This window comes from Quercus lobata, chromosome 5, assembly GCF_001633185.2.
Source record: "Quercus lobata isolate SW786 chromosome 5, ValleyOak3.0 Primary Assembly, whole genome shotgun sequence".
NCBI lineage: Eukaryota > Viridiplantae > Streptophyta > Magnoliopsida > Fagales > Fagaceae > Quercus > Quercus lobata.
The window spans coordinates 57,242,445-57,262,275 of NC_044908.1; the positions used below are offsets into that span (position 1 = coordinate 57,242,445).

At 35.9% G+C, this 19,831-nt stretch overlaps 2 protein-coding genes across 5 annotated transcripts; one reads left to right on the forward strand and one right to left on the reverse strand.

Annotated features, from left to right (window-relative positions):
* Positions 1-1,444: 1,444 nt before the first annotated feature.
* On the reverse strand, positions 1,445-9,580 carry LOC115993159 (protease Do-like 5, chloroplastic). Of its 4 annotated transcripts, XM_031117448.1 has the most exons (8): positions 9,265-9,580; positions 8,293-8,442; positions 7,769-7,831; positions 7,563-7,652; positions 3,766-3,888; positions 3,419-3,506; positions 2,628-2,702; positions 1,445-1,717 (listed from the first exon to the last, which is right to left on the reverse strand). In XM_031117448.1, exons 1-8 carry the CDS (start codon positions 9,523-9,525, stop codon positions 1,611-1,613), a joined length of 957 nt encoding a protein of 318 aa, XP_030973308.1. In that variant the 5' UTR covers positions 9,526-9,580; the 3' UTR covers positions 1,445-1,610. The 4 variants fall into 4 exon arrangements, with proteins under 4 accessions (XP_030973308.1, XP_030973309.1, XP_030973307.1 ...); XM_031117449.1 differs by lacking the exons at positions 1,445-1,717; positions 2,628-2,702 and having other exon boundaries at positions 3,087-3,506; positions 3,766-3,837; positions 9,265-9,560; XM_031117447.1 differs by lacking the exons at positions 1,445-1,717; positions 2,628-2,702 and having other exon boundaries at positions 3,087-3,506; positions 9,265-9,560.
* Positions 9,581-11,455: 1,875 nt separating this feature from the next.
* On the forward strand, positions 11,456-18,731 carry LOC115989329. The gene is made up of 2 exons (XM_031112999.1): positions 11,456-11,827; positions 18,582-18,731. The coding sequence occupies exons 1-2, from the start codon at positions 11,545-11,547 to the stop codon at positions 18,626-18,628; spliced, it is 330 nt and encodes a 109-aa protein (XP_030968859.1). The 5' UTR covers positions 11,456-11,544; the 3' UTR covers positions 18,629-18,731.
* Positions 18,732-19,831: the final 1,100 nt, after the last annotated feature.

Genomic DNA, 19,831 nt, shown 5'->3' on the forward strand with positions numbered 1-19,831 from the left:
TTTTTTTAAACCAACAACGTAATAAACGAAAACTATATTTTCATTTTATGTTTAAATATTAACACCGTGAGGTTTGTATAATACTAAAATTTATTAGCATGACTCTTATAAGTCACAAATGTAGCTTCATGTCCAAAACAAAATAATCTGATGACAACTTGGCTCTTCTTGATAGAGCATGAGCTGTTATTAGTTGTTTAAGAATGTGTTTTTGACGTAAAACATACAACACATGCCTTCTTGAAGCCACAAGGGTGCTAGAAGTCATGGCGCAAGATCAAGGGGTGCTAGTAGAGGCCATCGCAATGACAGTGTTGGAATTGTATGAAATTTGGCAAGTTGACAAGAACCGGCATTCCGATCCAGACTCGATATTATCTTGAGTGTTGCCTAAATTGAGGGAAATTCCTTCGTTAAGGTCCCAAAAATAATGTATTTGCTATTTATAGTAATATTTGTTTTTTTCTTAATAACTTTTAGTTTAAAAGTCAAAATAAAATCTTGTTTGTTTTGAGACGTCTTTTAGAGATAGTATTTTCAATTTGCTTTTTTTGGTAAAAATTACTATTTTACCATCTAATTATGTGATGAGCGTGAATTAGGGTTTTTGGGTGTTTTCCTAGCCGCTATAAGTTTTTTTTTGCTATTTAAACATATTGTAGCATCTAAGGCAGTTCAGTTTTTAGATTTATAAAAAATATAGACTTTGTCTATTTCTTTCTGGTGGATTCCAAAACCATATCACCTTGTGAATTCAAGGAACCCCTTGTAGATTTGAGGTTTTCATTCAAAAGCTAACATGTTTAGTTTCTTTTCCGTTCAGAAAGCAATATGTTTATTTTCTTGTAGCTTACGCGATATTAGTTTCACATGTACTTTTTATTAAAACATGTCTATCAGTGATAAGTTAGAGATCAAAATAGGGTTGTAACTATTCCTAATTGCTAGAATTTAGTTTATGGGGTTAGAGCATTCACACCAAATCATTTATATCTGATTTTGGTGTTAAGAAAGAGATAGAGATTGTTTGGTGTTAAGAAACAAAACAAACAATTAGGATTTTGTATCTTCAACTCACCATTTCAGTTCAAATTCACCTATGTATGGACCTGAGTACAAAATGGTATGCATAATTAACACTATCCTCTATGCTTCTAAATCCCAATGTGCATGATTCAATTAAAAGAGTTATGTTTTACGACTTAATTGTTTTATGACTACCATAGCCATTGTTGGGCAAAGTGGTACCTCATTTTGCCATGAGGGCTGGGGGTATCAAATTACCATAGCCATTGTTGGGCAAAAGTGGTACCTCCTTTTGCCATGAGGGCGGGGGTATCCATGGGCAAGTTCCAGCCCTAAGATATTAAGTATGACATCATGTGGTGGCCCAAGATATTAAGTATGATAATAGGAATTATGATTTAGGATAAATACACACATATACTGTCAGTGCAAAAATGATGTGTGCGTTTATTTATGTGCGTTAAGTGGTGTGTAATAAACTCCACTCAAAAGAATATTTATGGACAAACATGACCAAAACCCTACCCTTCGAAGCTTGATGTAAGACCAACCAAGTACATGTTTCATATTATTTACAAACATGATCAAAACCTGTCCTTATAAGATGTTCCATACACAATGAGGTAAGGTACAGTTTGAACAACAGTGTCGATTGGTATTGCAAAGTTAACACCTGATGATACTCCTGTCCCTGCAATACAATGAAGAACCAATAGCATTCAAAACTTTGATCTTGGCTTCTAGCATCTTTATTATATTTTAGATTAAGGGTCTATTTGGATAGAACTTATTTTGCTGAAACTGAAAACTGAAAACACTGCAGCAAAATAATTTTTAAATGTGTGAATAGTATCCTAGGACCCATTTTTAATGAAAAAGTTGTTAAAAAGTGATATTTGTGGGTCCGTGAACAATACATCCGTGCACTGTTCACGATTGAAAAGTCAACCTTTGCGGTTGAGAGCAAGCAAAATAAATAAATAAAGAAGCTAAAACGCGCATTTTTGCAAATGGGACGCAACAAACGTGGATCCAAACCACACCTGAATAACTAATTTGTTCCTCTAATTATTGCGTGAAGTTCAATTTAATCCCTCAACTATAAATTGTAATAACTTAACCTATATATATATAAATATATATATATATATATTTATATATATTATTCTAGTAGAAATAAGGTTTGTGAAATATGAATTTTCTTAAGGTTCAAAAATAAGGTTCATGAAATAGGACCTCATCGTTCCCCTCTCTATCTATCTATCTCTCTCTTTCTCTCTCTCTCTCCCTCCATTTCTTTTAATTTATTTATGCAGTTGTGTTTAGTTGGAGAACCTATGGTACAATACCTAGGGAAATGTAACTAAGTTTTTTTCTTTTCCCCTTTACTTCCTCCCATTCTTTATCCTTCCAAGTTCCAAATGCTGAACGAGTTACTGAAGATTATATCACAAATGGCAATGCACCTTTGAAGTGAAAAAACAAGTGGCTCAAGCTATTACAGTGGGAAAAAAAAACATGTGCATGATGTTCATTTATCAAAATGTCAGGTCAAAGGTGCAATTAAGAGAAGTAAAATTAACTAAGAAGCATCTCTTCACCTTTGCAAGTAAAAGTTGCAGTATTGACTCCGATAACATGGCCATATGAATCAATTAATGGCCCTCCTGAATTACCTGTACAGATTCCATGTAACAAAGTATGAAGGATCATGGAATGAAAATTAGCATTGGTAAGAATAGCAATTCATTTAACTATAAAATTAGCATTGGTAAGAACTCAGTTCAACTTTGTCATATAAAAAACAATAATTCTAATCTATTCAAGATTGTGGAATGCAAATCCTAAACTATAAAACCACCCTCAATGCAGATAAAAAGCAAATGACTCAATCAAAGTACAAATTATATCCAAATAATTCAATTGATCATAAGGTTACTTAATTGAGGAAAAATTAAAATGGACACTTCAATACAAAGTTACATTTTACTTGAATAAAAACTCTACTTGATATCTTATATCAGTGGGTGTAATAATCAGATAAATATCCAAAACTATTCTGAAAATTTGAACAAACCATAACTTCATAAAATCTTAGAAATTTTTTGTGAAGACAACTGCCCCCACTCAAATGTCTACGGTTCCGCCAGTGCACAAGGTAATGCCTCATTGTTTGCTGGGTAGCTAATTATAGTAGTATGATCTTATATCACTCGACAACGACAAAGAGTAATGGTTGCATATTTGCAATATACAAAACTGAGTAAATCTTCAACAATAAAGAATTTAGATATAATAGGATGGATTGAATAAATACAATCTTTACTGAAGTAAGAGAAAGAGTGATGATTATCAAGGAATTTCAAATATTTGAAAGCAAAATGAAATTTACCTGCATTAATGTCAGCATCTGTCTGAATTGCTCCTCGAATGGCCCTTCCATTTGGCGAGGGTATCTCCCTAGCTAATCCACTGACTACCTGCACAACTCAAAGTAACAAATACTTGGATGTTAGACTCTTTTACCAAAGACAGGGCCACATGCCAAAGAGAAAATAACACTCTCAATTGACTGCTCAAAGCCTCAAAGTACTCCAAAACAAAGTACAATAGACTTAAAATAGATTATGACCTCAGTTGTGAAATTTTATAGTTCACACTTGGTATTAAAACGTTTTTTTTTTTTTGCTTCTTCTTTTCTTTTGGTTGGTTATATAGCAGACATATTAGAGAAATTACCCCTGTTGTCAGAGTGTTCTCATATCCGTAAGGATTTCCAATGGCAAAGCAGCTTTGACCAACATGTAAATTCTGAGATGTGCCAACAGCAACAGGCTTTAATTCAATCCCTTCAACACTAACCTGGCCATAATATTATGTTTGAATAATTTTACATAGAGATGACATAATGCAAAACACCCACAAGTAGACAAAAATGTCATCATGCGGAAGGGAATGAATAAGGGAATTTGTCCTTAGAAGTGACTCTTCGAAATCTCTCTTGTTTATGCAGATAATGAATGAAGTACACATTGTAAATTAGTTTTATATGTTCTTTGCAAAGGTGAAAAGGGAAAATCCATGGATACTTCCATCTCATGTGCATTTCATGCTGCAGTTCACACTTGAAAGGCCTTCTATCTTGTCTTTGACCGGTTCTTTTATATTGAGTAAATATGATTCCAAGAAAGCTGGTTACCCATCATATATGAGCTGAGGTCAAAACAAAGACTTCATAGGTGGGAGATAATAATACATCTCTTGGAATGTAAAATCTCACTTCATTACATAAAATTACAAATTTTTAGTTCAATCTTCTATAATAATTGCATGGTAATCAACAAATGATAGAGTTTCTATGTTTTTGACCAGCTCATGGGAGGTATATTAGGAAGAGCTACATAGAAAATGATATCTCATTGTTTTTTTGTTAATGGAAGGAGTCAAATAGGTGAAATTTTTGCTGGGAAGCATTTGATTCCCTCCCAAGCCCAAAATTGACTCTAAAGAGCATGAAGCATTCCTATTTAGGCCTTGAAGCTATGCTTGCCAAAGGTCTCCTCTGCCTCCACTTACCACCACCCCTGCCATTATCCTTCCCTATTCTATGAATTTGCATTAGCTAAAATAAGATGTTCTCATATTGCTTTAATTTTTTTAAGATTAATTGCAAGGGTTTAGGGATTACATCAATATGGAAAATATCTAATTAAATCCCATAAAACCCTCAACATTAAAATCAATATTCTAAATTCTAAAAAAACAATTCAAAAATAAAATAAAATCTTAATGATTTTGGAGCTCCTTGCATCAAACTTTTCCTCCAATTAGAAAGGTCAACTTTTGTTTCTCTTACCAAATACATTTTCTAGACTTTTTGCTACCGTATATAGTAGTTAACCATGGCATGTCAAATCAAACATGATAAAAAACTAAGCTTTGTAATAGCATATATCCAATCCTAAAATCTTCAACTTGATGAATGAAACTCTATTCAACAATGAAAATATAAAGAGAATAAAATTATATAAGTTTTCATATAAGATAGTATACAAGGCAAACCATATCGAGCAATAGGTCATGAAAGCTAAGATTTAAATTTGATGATCCCCAAGCAGCATTTGTCTTTGTTTTGTTTATCTCAAGACTCAAAAGTGATCACCAAGAAGCCTCTAGTTGAGCCAACCATAAGTTGAGACCAAGTAGTAGTTGGGAATATTAAAAGCACTAATAAGCCTATTAAAACATACATCGTTCAGCTCGAGCTTGGTTTTAAAGTAAACATGCATTTACCTGAAAATAAAAAAATCTTAATAGCTTGCCTCTTACATCTCACCACAATCTCTAATGAGACGTTTGCAAGCGAATCAAAAGCCAATATTATAGCTTGATTCACATCACGACCCTGCTCCCAATGTCATCTCACACAAAGATAAATTAGTAAAAAAACTTTAATGATTGATTTATCATCACAATTGTGCTGAAGACCCCACAATCAAATCCTAGGGCATGCATGAGTTAGTGGTTTTGATGATGCAGATTCAAGGGTGGTGCAGGGGCTGCTTCTTGGTTATGTGAGGGCTGCCACTCTGTAGTGCATTATTGTCTTTTAAGAAAAGGATAACATAAAATTCAATTTATTAAATACTCACAAAATTTGTCTTTCAATTGATTTCAGATGCAATGATTCATCATTACCATGTTGATGCTTAATTTGCACCTCAGCTTCTAACTTGACCATAAAACTTACCTCCACACCTCAATCCTAAATGTGAAATCCGTTGTCAATCCATCATTATTCTCTGTATCATTAATTTTCGAAATGTCTTTTCCATCCACAATGGGCTAGTTGATTTAGAATGGACAGGACAGACTTTCCTTCTATAGAGTGTGTCAAAAGTCAACACGTAAGAAATTTAGGAGTAGAAAAGTACTAATAAAAATCATCCGAGCCAAAAAAAAAAAATTAAAGTGAAATTTGGTGACTAGAAGGGAATCATGGTGAGGATCAAAACTCATCGCCTTACGACCATGACCTACACCGCTTTTTGGGAAAATTCCTTTAATTAGTACTTTTGCTAGTCATGATAGATTTTCTTTATGTTATAACTTTCAATTTAAAATTCAAAATAAGGTCTAGTTTGTTTTGAGACATCTCCTAAAGACTATAGCATTTGATTTGTAATATTCTAAATTTTTTTCTTTTTGGTAATTTTTCCTATTTTTGAGCCTAATTCTGTGCTTAACAAAAATTAGGGAGTTTAGCTGTCTCCTATTCACCATAGGAGTACTTTTGTTCAGGGTTTTCTAAGGGTCTCCTTGCAGCCCTATCTTTTCCTATTTATGTACATTGTAACCTCCAAGGCAATTTGGTTTTTCGTGAATAAAAAAATTTTGAGAGTTTTCTCCTATAATTTTCTAGTGGATTCCAGAATTCACCTTATGGATTCAAGGATTATCGTCTTAAAACAAACCTGTTTGATTTCTTGTGGCTTTTTGTCTACATCACTTGTGGAATTGACATCATAAACAGTTCCATTGAGATAAGTTTATGTCATCTAGTATTAACCATATCTCTTAATTGTTTTTCAAGTATGAAATTTTCTCCACCTCCTCCTTATATGACGTTTGTATACCAATTTTTACATCATATATGATCTGGTGCTGAAGCGAATAGCATTTAGTAACAATGCAAAACTTCTGAGTCCAAGGACAATTGTATAAGTTAAGAGGAAACAAATGGATGTATATGCATTTCAAAGTGCAACATCTAAATGTAAAAATAATTAACAGGTGTCATTTCATCCCAACCACAAATCATCCGTTGATTCTTCAAAATTATTCAGTTCAGACCTCCACTTAGTTTCACCCAAGCTTCATCCTAGTCTAGGTAGATCACGTAGGTTTGGGTCTATAAGCAATAAAAATTTCCCTATGAAGACTTGCTTTCACTATGGCTATGGTGGATTCCCTTAACCAAGCCACTACCCATAAGTCACTAGCTCTTTCTTCAACAGGCACACAGTTAGAGCCCCGAGCTCCTCCTGCTACTTGGGAGCTTACGGTTCATGTTATTTCACTCCCTGATACTTCACTATCGGTCAAGGGTGTTTACCTTACAAGGTGATCCTTCCTGATTCAAATTCCATGTTCTCCATGATGCTCATGTCAAAGCTTAAGCTAGTGATGCTTTCGGCTATTGGACTCTCACCATCTAGGGTGCAACATTCCACTACTGCTTCATTGCTCTCCCAGAAAATGAGGTTAAGTTATCTTAAGCACTTTCATGCTTCTCTGCAATATAGGCAGTAGATTATTTTACAATGTTACCATTCTTAGTTTTTCAACTTATATTTTAACCTAGTCAATATCGAAATAGTCTATGAGATAAGCCTTATCATGAGGTACCTCCTGGAATTCACCCTAAGTTGTTTGCAGCTTTTTTTTTTTTTCTATAAAAGTAAGTCTACATTATATATCCATGATAAGAAGCTTAGTATGTGGCAAAGAAATTAAAGGACAGTTTCAGTGCACACCTTAAGGACGGCCAGATCATATGCTGGATCAACACCAACAATCTTTCCTTCCCTGTAAAAGCCATTGCCTCTTGTGTCCGCTAGATAAATCTGTAAATACAGAACCGAAGCATTGTTACTCAAACAAAGGGCTAGTACATTGACTGAATGATGATTGTCAAAACAAGTGAAACAAAAAATAATAACTAAAAGAAAAGAGCCAAAACCTTACAACGATGTATCCCGCTCCCATCTGTTGCCAATTTAGCTACAACATGGTAATTAGTGACCTGTCACACACAAAAATAAGACTTTTCTCATTAGTATTGGAGAAATCACCCATAAGTATTAAGAACATATATATAATTAGATTGGTAAGTACGCATATCACTAACTCATACATAAAATTCAAGCTTAAAATGAACCCATCTTTCAGTTTTCTAGAGAAAAGTATAAATGCAGGTAAATATGTAAGTATCAGCTGCAAGCCTGCAACATTGGGTGTAAGGATGTTAGCAATATGGTATATTTTGTTATATGATATTCATTTTTCAAATTTTTTAGGAAAAGATGTTAAACCATCAACAAAACCCAGGTCTTGCATGGTGTTTTCTTCTGCAAAGATAATCTGATGACAATAATTGTTTAGGGAACTCGCTACTGAACTTTGCAGATAAGGAAAACAAAGAAGCAATAGCATATAACGCTAAAGATGGATTCAAATACAAGAACAGAAGAGGGGAAAGCTTACAATGTGACCAAACTTATCCCAGATGAAGCCTGAACCTGTCCCTTCAACTTTTGCATTTTCATCCTCAATAAGATTGACATCATCAGAAGTGGTCCTGGGGCTTCTAACTATTTCAAGGTCTTTAATAAAAACAACAGATGGTGAAGCTTCCTACAATAATTCAAAAATAACTCCGCCAGTTAAGCAATCAATACAAGCATGCAGGGGCAAAGATGAAAATTAAAAAAAAAAAAACACAGAACTGATTAACATTTATGCCTTCTTTCTTTCTTTCTTTCTTTCATTTTTTGATATGTTCTGGCCCAAAGGGGAGGAGGAAAGGGGAGATTCAAACTAGTGACCTTCACTTCATAAGGCATGGTATCAAACCAATTGTGCTGCAATTTAAGAAAATGGCTTATGGTGGAGGTGTGCACTGTCTCTGTCTCTTCAATGTGCTGCTTAAGGTTAATTTATTGAAGAAGTATGTCCCTTATCAGCAGTTAGGACTTCCACTCTAAATATTTGTACATATTCAAAAGAAATTTTTTTGGTAAATAATAAACCTTAAATTTTGATCTTGGTTTTAAAGTAAACCCTAAAGTTGCAATTTTTAAAATATACCTCTATTGTTTAAATAAATTGCAAATGGTTTTCTCATAGTCATAGACGACTTAAAACCTATTTTATTCCAAAAATAAAAACTCATATAGAGCACTAAAAAACCCTTGATAGGAATTTTACAAAGTGGTATTATAACGCCAAAAAGGCCTAAATTGATTTTTTTTTTTAATTTGGGTACCCAAATGCGAAAAGAAAATTACAAATTGTTCCAATCACTCAAAACAGAAGCAAAAATGGGTGAAATAAATGACAACATTCACAACAACTAGTAGTATCAGTTTGAGAGCAAATTATTGTTATTAAAATGTCCCCCAAAAACAAATGCAGAAACAGAAGAAAAAGAGTGAGTAAGAGGAAGAGTAATAAGACCTGGAAGAGTTGCACTACTCTGTCTTCTTCTTGCTCAAGTGGGTCTTCTTGTTGCTGTTGGGCAAGTGCAAGGTGAGTTAAAGAAGAAGCAACTGCAACAAATAGGCTTGGACCAAGTGCTATTGCCCTCCGCCTCGTAAGGAGGTTCTTCTGTGACTTTGGCGTATTAGAGGAAGAGGAAGTAATGTTGTGTTTGTGGATTGGAGGGAAGTGATTGTGAATGTGAAGGAGAGAAAAAGAATCCAACTCCATTACTGCCATCTTACTGTTTACTACTTTCTTGCACGGGTGTCCAGTCCAACTGATAACTGTTTTTTTTTTTGTCGGCTGCCTACGTGGCCTAAAACCAAAACCTTTTGCCATTTTTTTTTGCTGAATATTACTTAAAAAAAAAAAAAAAAAAAAACCTTGCCAACAAAATTCCTTAGGGCCCATTTGTTAGGGCTGTCTAGACCCGACTGGAGCCCGACAACCTGACCAAACCGTCCGATTCTAGCTCAAATTGAAGGTCCTGTTAATCGGCGACGGGTTTCCATTTTCAAAAACTGACACTGACGGGTCAAGTGGTGGGTTTGCATCTCCAAAACCCGAGCAACCCAAACCCGATTGGAACTACAAAAAAATCTGGCCAAATCCTGGAAAAACAAGCCAGATTCGGTGAGATCTCGACCAGATCCGGCTACATCTAATGGGATTTAGCTAGATTTAGCCAAATTCTAGCAATTTCTAGTAAAAAAAAATCCAGTTTCCGGCGAGATTTTCCAGTTTTCAGCGAAAATTCCAGATTTCGGTGACTCTTTTTTTTTTTTTTTTTTGGATGCCCTTTTTTAATTCCGGCAACCGACTTGACCCGACCGACACTGGCCATCACCCAAAACCGAATCGATTGATTTTTCCGGCGGTCGGTTTCGGGTTCCTCCGCCCCTCCACCCAACGCCGGCGGGTCGAGTCTGGGTTGGGTCCAAAACCGACCCGGCCCGACTCATGGACAGCCCTAGTTATCGTTGTTTAAATAACATTTTTCAGTATTTAAACAACATTACACATATTTTTACACATTTTTTCACTCACACTTATTTTCAAAAAATACAAACAACGTTACTAGAAATCTCTGGTTAAATGGGTCTAAGTTTTATATATGGGTTTGCCCGCCTTAACACATTTTTTTAAAAGAATTTTTTTTTTAATTTATACAATTTTTATTGAAAATATTCAGAGTTATCAACTCTCTCCTGCTTGAGCACTATTGGATGTTGGTCATAAATAACTCAGTATGCATTTGTTGTGCAGAATGTATTTTTGTTATAGTACTTGTGCAAATATACACAAGAATTGTAGTTTTGCATTTTAATTTTTTATTCTTTTTTGTATTTTCCAAGGATAAAGAAAAAGTGTGGATGATGGTTGTAGTGCAAGAATGAAAAACGATTAAAAAAATTAAGGAAAAAATGATATCTAATTTAATGAAATAGAGTTTAGAATTATAATTTGATGCAAGTGTTTTGAAAAAGAGAAAACGTTCTGTCCGGAGCTGGCAGAAAAGAGAGGTTTTACGCCACCAATGAGGAGCTGCCACGTCAGATATTCAATGAGGCCTCAGTACACTCTATCTCATAGGATTGTAGCTCAAATAAAACCAAAATCACCAAACAGAACATGTTCAAAACCCTTACCTGGAGAAAACGGCACTAGCACCAACACCTCCTCTCTTTTGACCAATGGAGCTCCTCCCCGCTGCTGGAGCCGCTGCGACATCGTTCTGAGTCGGCACCCACGCACCCAAATGCTTCAGTTTGTTCCGATTAACCCTTTATTGTTTGATTAGTTATCTCCCCAATATTTAGGTTTCAAAATTTTGATGGGTTTGGTTTTTTGGATGTTAATCACTTGCTTTGGTATGGGTATTGCTGTATTTTGGTACATTGGTGCGTTTTGATTGGATTCCAAAGTGGTTAAGTTCAACCCTAAACAAATTTGATTTGTCTATTATAAGAATCTTGTTTTCATGTTCCAGCTAATTTTGTTTGGGTTTCAAATCGTGATTTTTTTAGGAAGAAAATTTTTGGGGTTTTTCTTTGTATTTTATCCCCAGTCTTGGCTACTATGTTTGTTCTTTTGATAGGATTTATTTAGTTAGTATTTCAAGTTCTTACATGAATAAATTATATATTATGTTTGCATTAAGATCTTTGGTGATATTAACCATCAGAGTGACATACTTATTTTCTACATGTCCCTTAAAGCTTTTGGATTGTCAAGCTTCTATAGCTTCAGAAGAAAATGTCATTGTTATTCTTCTTTTTGGGGTTTTTCTTTGTATTTTATCCCCGGTCTTGCACTGCTGTGTTTGTTCTTTTGCGTGCTGTCGTGCATTTTCTAGCACTTCCTACATCAGTTGTTAGGCTCACAGGGGTTGGTGATTGCTTGGTTGGTGGGATGCTTGCTTCCATTTGCGCAGGTTTAAATCTTATACAGAGTGTGGTAGTTGGAATTGCGGCAGCCAAAGCTGTTGTTGAGGCAGAGACCAGTGTGCCTACTGCATTTAGTTTGGCCTCAATTGCAGGTATGTGTTCACATATTCCATTTACAACTATTTTGTCTAGATATATAAACTTTGCTTGATAAGTTCTGCTCATAAAGGGTTTTGGGCTTTCCTGGAATCAAATGAATCCGTATCATATTCCATAACATTTGGAGGCACTAGTCCATTATCAAAATAGGAGTAGCAGTCCTCACAAAATAATTAATGTTCGCTATCATCACAAAATTTTATTTAAAATCAATTAGATGTGTTATTCCAATTTACATAGTGAGAGATGATTATGAGCTTAGCAAAATTTTCGATCTCACTATGTAGAAAGGAATATCATGGTCTAGTTGGATTTTTGAAAATAAAATTTAAAAATGTATGTGCTAATGTCAACTTGTGTAATGAATGTAGTGAACATGGCCACTAAGAAAGTAGTTGCTGATCTAACTAAGGGTGAGAAACTAGATGGAACCAACTATGATATGTGGCATAGAAAAATTCAATATCTGCTTAATGAACAAGAGGTCCTTGAAACCCTAACCAATGTGATGATGCAACCTGAAAATGGGAATACTGCCCAACATCGCCGTGACTTAGAGGCCTATGAGTCTTGGGTTAAGAAAGATCGTTGTACATGCTTCACTATGCTGAGTAGCATGCACAATGATCTTATTGGGGAGTTTGAGAACTACCCAAATGTCCAAGAGATGTGGAACCAACTTAAGATTGCCTTTGGAGGGACTTCAGCAACTAGGTTGCGAGCTCTTATTTTGAAGTTTGAACAATATGTTATGGATTCAAAGCATAGAATAGCTGAACATCTAAGGACAATGTCAGCATTGATCCGTGACCTAAAGGCTGCTGGTAATAATCTCTCTGATGAACAATAGGTCACAATGGTGATACGTTCACTGCCTGAACCTACTTGGGGGCAAATGAAGCTTGTTTTGACACATAGTGAGAATATCAAGACTTTTGTTGATATTTCTCGTCATCTTGAGCTTGAGGCAGAGCACATGGGGGCGCACCAAAACACCTTCCTTGTCGCCCAATCTGGGCAGCGGAAGGCATTCAGGCCTAAACGCAAAGGACAAGGGAGGAATGCCAAAGGAGCTGATAACCTTGGGCCTAAAGAAGGCAAGATAGCAAAGCGCCAAAAGGGCAAGCGTGCTAAGAAGGATAATGCAAAGATCAAGTGCTACAACTGTGGTAAGAAGGGTCACTTCGCTCGTGAGTGCACTGAGCCGAAGAAGGTATCCATTCTTAACAACTCTGCTATTACTTATGTTTGTACACATGTTTTTGTTGCTCATACTATTCCTGGGTGGATTGTAGATTCAGGAGCAACCAAACATATAGCCAGAGATAGAGTTGGGTGTGTGGATTACAAAAAGATACCAACAGGCACACAGTACTTTATTTTGGGTAACGGAGCTCAAGAAGAAGTCATAGGAGTTGGAACCTACCAGCTCAAATTGCATCTGAGACGTACGTTACTTCTTCATGATGTGCTTCATGCACCTGGTGTCCAATGTAATCTATTTTCAGTACTTACTATGCTTACACTTGGATTTAGTTTCCGTTTTGATGGTCCTTAGTTGGACTTTTATTTAAATAAAACCTTGTATGGACATGGTTATTTATCTAATAATTTCTTTATGTTGGATTTAGATCATTCCTCTTTTTCTTTCATTGCTCATAATGATGATATTTCTGATTCTGTAATGTGGCATGCTAGACTTGGACACATAGGAAAAGATAGATTGGCTAGACTAGCTAGAGAAGGCCTATTGGGGTCTATCACTAATGTAAGCCTACCTATGTGTGAACCTTGTCTAGCTGGAAAGGCCTGTAGGAAGCCTTTTGGTAAGGCTCCAAGGGCAACTCATCCTTTGGAATTAGTCCATTCAGACATATGTGGACCTATGAATGTTAAGGCACGCCATGGCGCCTCTTATTTTCTCACATTTATAGATGACTATTCACGTTTCAGTTATGTCTATCTGATTTCTCATCGCTTTGAAGCATTAGATTGCTTTAAGCGCTTTGTGGCAGAGGTTGAGAATCAGAAAGAAAGGAACCTAAAGGTTTTTCGAACTGATAGGGGTCGTGAATATTTGTCTAAACAGTTTCAGGAACTGTGTGAGGAAAAAGGGATACGTAGGCAATTGACGATTCCTGGTACTCCACAACAAAATGGTGTTGCAGAGAGAAGGAATCGTACTCTATTAGAGATGGTTAGATCGATGATGGCGTAAGCCAACCTTCCAATTTCGTTTTGGGGGGATGCATTGATGACTGCTGCCTACATCCTTAACCGTGTGCCTTCTAAGTCAGTTCCCACAACACCATATGAGTTATGGACTGGTGCAAAACCCAATTTGGAGAACTTGCGGCCTTGGGGTTGTGCAGGTTTTGTTCACAGTACTTCCCATAAGTATGGGAAATTGGGCCCTAGAGCAAGTAAGAAAATCTTTATAAGATATTCAAAAAGCTCAAAGGGGTATGTAATGTATGGTGAACATTCTGATGGTGGAATGACTGAGATAGAGTCTCGTGATGTCAACTTCATTGAAGATGATTTTCCAAGCATCAGTGAAGCAAAACAAGATCTTCAGCTTTATGAGCTGCAAGAACTTGAAGGTGTCATACCATCTTTGGGCGAGGGTGGAGAATCACAACTTCATCCTGAAATCGCCAAAGATAGTGGGAGTGATTTTGCTCCTAGTGGGAGCAAACCACTAGATAGTGACACACAAGGATCCAAGGTACGTAGAAGTGAACGTGGAACTATTCCCCGTCGTCATTTTGAGATTGAGGGGGAATCTTTTATATGTGATTCACTGGACCTTGATGAGCCTGCTTCTATGAGGAAGCATTAGCTTCACCTGCTTCACATGAATGGATAGTTGCCATGAGGGATGAGATGGATTCTATGGCAAAGAATCAAGTTTGGGAGTTGGTTGACCTTCCGCCTGGGCGCAAGACCATTGGAAACAAGTGGGTCTTAAAAATAAAGCGCAAGGCAGATGGATCGATTGACAAATATAAGGCTCGTCTCATGGCGAAAGGCTATACCCAAAGAGAAGGGATAGACTATGAAGAGACTTTCTCCCCAGTAGTGAGATTTGTCTCTATTCGCCTTATTCTGGCTATTGTTGCACATTTGGATTTGGAACTCTTCCAAATGGATGTAAAGACTGCATTTCTCAATGGAGAACTAGACAAGGAGATCTATATGGATCAACCTATTGGCTTTGAGGTCAAGGAACAAGGGCGCAAAGTGTGCCGCCTTAAGCGTTCCATTTATGGCCTAAAGCAAGTGTCTAGACAATGGTATTTCAAATTTCATAAGGCTATTATTCAATTGATTTCGAAATGATGGAAGAAGACCATTGTGTGTATGTCAAACGATCAGGAAAGAGTTTACTTATCCTGTCTTTGTATGTGGACGACATTTTGTTGGCTGGAAATGACATGGAGATGATTGTCACCACCAAAAGGTGGTTGTCCTCTATTTTTGAAATGAAGGACATGGGAGAGGCTAATTATGTGCTTGGAGTTAAGATCTTCAGGGATCGCTCAAAGAAGCTTCTTGGTTTGTCTCAAGAAACTTACATAAAGATGATCTTAGAGCAATTCTGTATGCATAATTCCAAACCCATAGACACTCCAATTGAGAAGGGACATACATTAAGCCTTGAAGATTGCCCTAAATCAGAAAAAGAAAAGAGAGAAATGGCAAGAGTTCCCTATGCAAGTGCAGTTGGAAGTCTGATGTATGCTATGTTGTGTACTCGCCAGATATCTGTTTTGCAGTTGGTATGGTTAGTCGTTATCAAAGTAATCCAGGACCTGTTCATTGGCAAGCAGTTAAGAGGATTTTTCGATACCTTCGTGGGACATCGAATCTCATTCTTTGCTATCAGGGTGGAGATTTGAGATTAAGAGATTATTCTGATGCTGACTGGGCCAGTGATAGAGATGAGCGCAAGTCCACTATAGGTTATGCATTTCTACTTAGTGGTGCAGCTATCTCTTGGTGTAGTAAGAAACAGTCTTGCATTGCTTTATCCACAATGGAGTTTGAGTATGTTGCTTGTTCAGCAGCAGCACAAGAAGCTGTTTGGTTAAAGAGATTTTTCCAAAGCCTAAAGGTGACATCTCTTATAGATGAAGCTGTAAAGATGTATTGTGATAATATGGCAGCCTTGGCTCATGCTAAAGATCTTAAGTATCATAGCAAAAGCAAACACATACAAACTCGTTATAACTACATTCGTCTTGCTATTACACAAGGAGAGGTGATCCTCCAACATATCTCCACTAGCAGGATGGTGGCTGATCCACTTACTAAAGCCATTGCTAGAGATGCCTTTCAGGCTCATGTTAGGAGTTTGGGACTTTGTATGATTTGATATGTTTTTGGATACCTTATGGATATTTATGTTTATTCATACTTTATGCAATAACGATGTTATTCATTTTGATTCATCTTGTGATGTGATTGATATTGCATACTGAGCACACATTATTTGAGATTATGTCACCAAGCTTAAATTGGTCTACTCACATAGACGATCACCCTAGCGCTTGAGTAGCGAGCAGGATGAGACATAGTGATCACTTTGTTTTTTCTGTAAATCAAGTAAGTGATCATCTTGACGCTTAGGGAGGAGTGAAAGATAATATAATGAATGTTGCCTTAGCTAGGCTAAGATGAGACTTATGGGAGTCGCACTTGAAGTGTATCCACAACTTCATGAAACCTGAATAAAGCCAAATGTGAGATCTTGGACAGGAACTTGATGTGTAACTGTGCTAAGAAACTCAGTTTGGTTGCTTTTGTGGCAATTGGACTAAGATTTGTATGGTGTTTGAGTGTGACAAGCCCAGTTGAGTGGGAGCTCCACCGTAGCATACAAATTATACTATATGTGCTATAGCCGACCAATTAAGGTAGTGATTGATATATCCCTACTCCATCACTATGTGAGCCCTAGTCGACCATAATATGGTCCATTCTGTGCCCTTTTTTTTCGACCTAGAACTATGTCATGAAATGAATGTTTGATGTCACTACTTTAGCATGTCATCTCAGGGCCATGATATATACGGTCTCGCAGAGCATGTCTAGGAAAGCGGTCAAGTGTGAATGAATTGACATAAGTGTCTGGGGAAGATTATTTAGAACACACCATTTATATTATGGCTCATAGCCCGGGCGATTATGAGGAATTTGTTTTTCAACATAATCATGAGCATATTATATGGTATAGGATCAAGTGTTGCTTTGAGTTTTGAACTCATGAGGGATTAAAGAAACTTGATCGGGTGTGATCAAATAATCTGGGGCATAAACGAGATACTATGAGTGATGTACTATGTTAGTTTAGATGGTGACTTCATATGGTACTCCTACCCTACACCTTCTCATTAGGTTGCACACTCCATTTTTCTGTATAAAGAGAGGATTGGACAAGAGATTGAGAGGAGCCAGTTCTGACTGTAGTACCTAGTGTGGACGAGTGGGAGATGTTAGAAATTGGGCTAGTTTTGATCCAACCCATAAACCATGGCCCATGAATCATCCACATGGGTTATCTGATAAGTAAGTTTAAATTTGATCTTAACAAATATTAATATGAGTTATCAATATTAGTAGTGGAGTAATTTAAATTTAACAGATGAGATCTTTTAGGGATCACATATATCTGATAGTAAGTGAATCTCTACTAGTATTTAAAGTACTCCTACATCAGTCAGATGACAGTGAGTGAACATACGTATAGTTTTTGAGTGCTCTCTCAAATAAGCCATCTCTCTGGGACACCATCTACTGTTCCCTAGAATTTGGAGCGTGGAAATTAGGAGAGACTCTAGTAGCCTCTCCTACGACTTGGAGGTGTTCCACAAAGGAGATCGTAAGGAGTTCGTAAAGCAAGCAAAGAACAAGATCCGGCAATTTGGTGATCTATTCCACCAAAGGTATGTGTCTATATGACCTCTAGTAAAGTATATAATTGTTTAACAATTTCCATTTCTTGCACCAAATTCTCATTGATTTTGAAATTTATAGTTTGATGGTCCTTCCAAATGCTATGAGAAACAAAATGAATGTACTATTGGGGGGGAGGGGTGGGGATGGACTTCGCTATGTTCAATAGAGCAGAGCATTTGAACTCATTCTAGGCGCTATCCAAATGCCATACTGATGAATTGGGCTTGAGAGAGATGTACTATTTTGAGCTGTAATGTGCACCTCTTTGTACTTTGTGAATTGACAAGGGTCTTGCCTAAAGGGTAAATTACAATGACAACCCCTGTACTTTGTCACTAAAACAATGGCATCTGCATTGGCAGATCTATGTTAGGGTCAGGGGGCAAAATTCTAATAAAATCGTGTGTGTGTGTGTGTGTATTAAGTATGTATATATATAATTTTTTATTTCGAAATTTTGGTGGACAAATACTTGTAACAGTTACCAAAAATTTATCATATCCAAACTGATGTATTTGCTCTGTTTAACTTTCTTTTCGATCAAATTTTCCAAAGTCTGCATACCATATCCTTAGTATCCTATATTATCTTGAATTAACCATTGATTGATTTCGTATGTATGTCACTTTAATTAAGAAAAAGTGGTTCTGGCCTGAGTCAATTTGAATTTGAGTTTTAATTCAATCTAAACTTGATGTTCATAATTAGATGTAAGTCCATTTCTAGACCCACTTTTGTTTATTAATTTATTAACTTGTGTTATTTCTTTATGTTGATTTGCAATAGGAAAGACTGAAGTTGGAGCAGTTATTGGTGTTGCTGGAAAGGACTGATGATAGGACGCACAGAAAGCACTGTCATTGATTATGAACAATATACTTCTTCCCTTGTAATCAAATTTGTTGGGGTGGACCATGATAAATTTAGTGTGATGTAGTTTGTATTTTTCTTCTGTTTATTGTCAAATGCATGCTAATTATGTAATCACATGAAAGAGTTGTATAATAATATAATCTATCCTGGACAAATAATTCCTACCCTTTACCACATTGAAGTTATACATGGTTGTAATTAGAAGAATAGAGAATATTTTAATGTAAAATTAAATTGCAATTTTCAAAATCTCACTTGATCAAGATTTAAATTTTCTCTAGCAAAATTTAGTTTTGTTCAAGCGATTTAAGTTCCACTCCAGCAAAGGACAAGCAAACTTTCTGTAAAGACCTTGTTGAATTTTTTTTTTCTATTATTGAAGAATTTACTCGAGTAAGAAGGGTTGTTTGCTCAAGAAACAATCGCAAAAAAAAAAAACGTGTTTACTAGAAAATTTTGTAGAACAACAAGAGAGCATTGGCAACATTTTAGAGTGTTAGTTTCGGCATAAGTGACCTTTCAAATGTGTATTTTCTTTGGCAATGAAGGTATAAGTCACCTTTCAAATGTGTTTTTTATTATTATTACAACTCTTCATTCCTTATAAATAAAAAACCATATTTTGGGGGGGGGGGGAGTCAAATTTTTCTCTCCATATAATGAAATTCACAAAATTCCCCAATTTTGTTATTTGTAGAATCTTGATTAGCTGTATTTAGGAGATGGTTTGCTTACAAACCCATTAGAAAACTTATTTGAGTGGAGACAGTTATGAACATTCACATAATCCGAATATCATACAATAGACCCTTTACAAAGTTTAAATTCTATTACACACATTTAGAGAGGTGAGGGAAAAAATATAGCAAAAATTTTTTGAATATAAAGATCAAAATTTTCTTGTTCATAGTGTTAATTAGCAAAACTTTTTTTTTTTTTTTTTTGCATTAGTATCACTTAGTATTCAAATGAATAGTTTTAAAATTTTCAAATTGGTTTTCAAGTTTCTAATTGACAATACATTCATCTAAAATAAAACCTGTCATGATTCAGAATACAAAAAGAGAATCATAAGATTACAAATACATCTGAAATAAAACCTGTCGTAATTTTTTTTTTTTTTTTTTAAGTTTCTAATTGACAATACATTCAGCTAAAATAAA

What these genes read in the sequence shown, in the direction of transcription:
- LOC115989329 (XM_031112999.1), top strand. Translation starts at nt 11,545, where the DNA reads ATGTCATTGTTATTCTTCTTTTTGGGGTTTTTCTTTGTATTTTATCCC. An exon ending in TAGTTTGGCCTCAATTGCAG is followed by an intron (nt 11,828 to 18,581) that starts GTATGTGTTCAC and finishes GATTTGCAATAG; the next exon opens with GAAAGACTGAAGTTGGAGCA.
- LOC115993159 (XM_031117447.1), bottom strand. Translation starts at nt 9,525, where the DNA reads ATGGCAGTAATGGAGTTGGATTCTTTTTCTCTCCTTCACATTCACAAT. An exon ending in GAGTAGTGCAACTCTTCCAG is followed by an intron (nt 8,443 to 9,264) that starts GTCTTATTACTC and finishes GAATTATTGTAG; the next exon opens with GAAGCTTCACCATCTGTTGT. An exon ending in GCGGGATACATCGTTGTAAG is followed by an intron (nt 7,653 to 7,768) that starts GTTTTGGCTCTT and finishes CTGTATTTACAG; the next exon opens with ATTTATCTAGCGGACACAAG.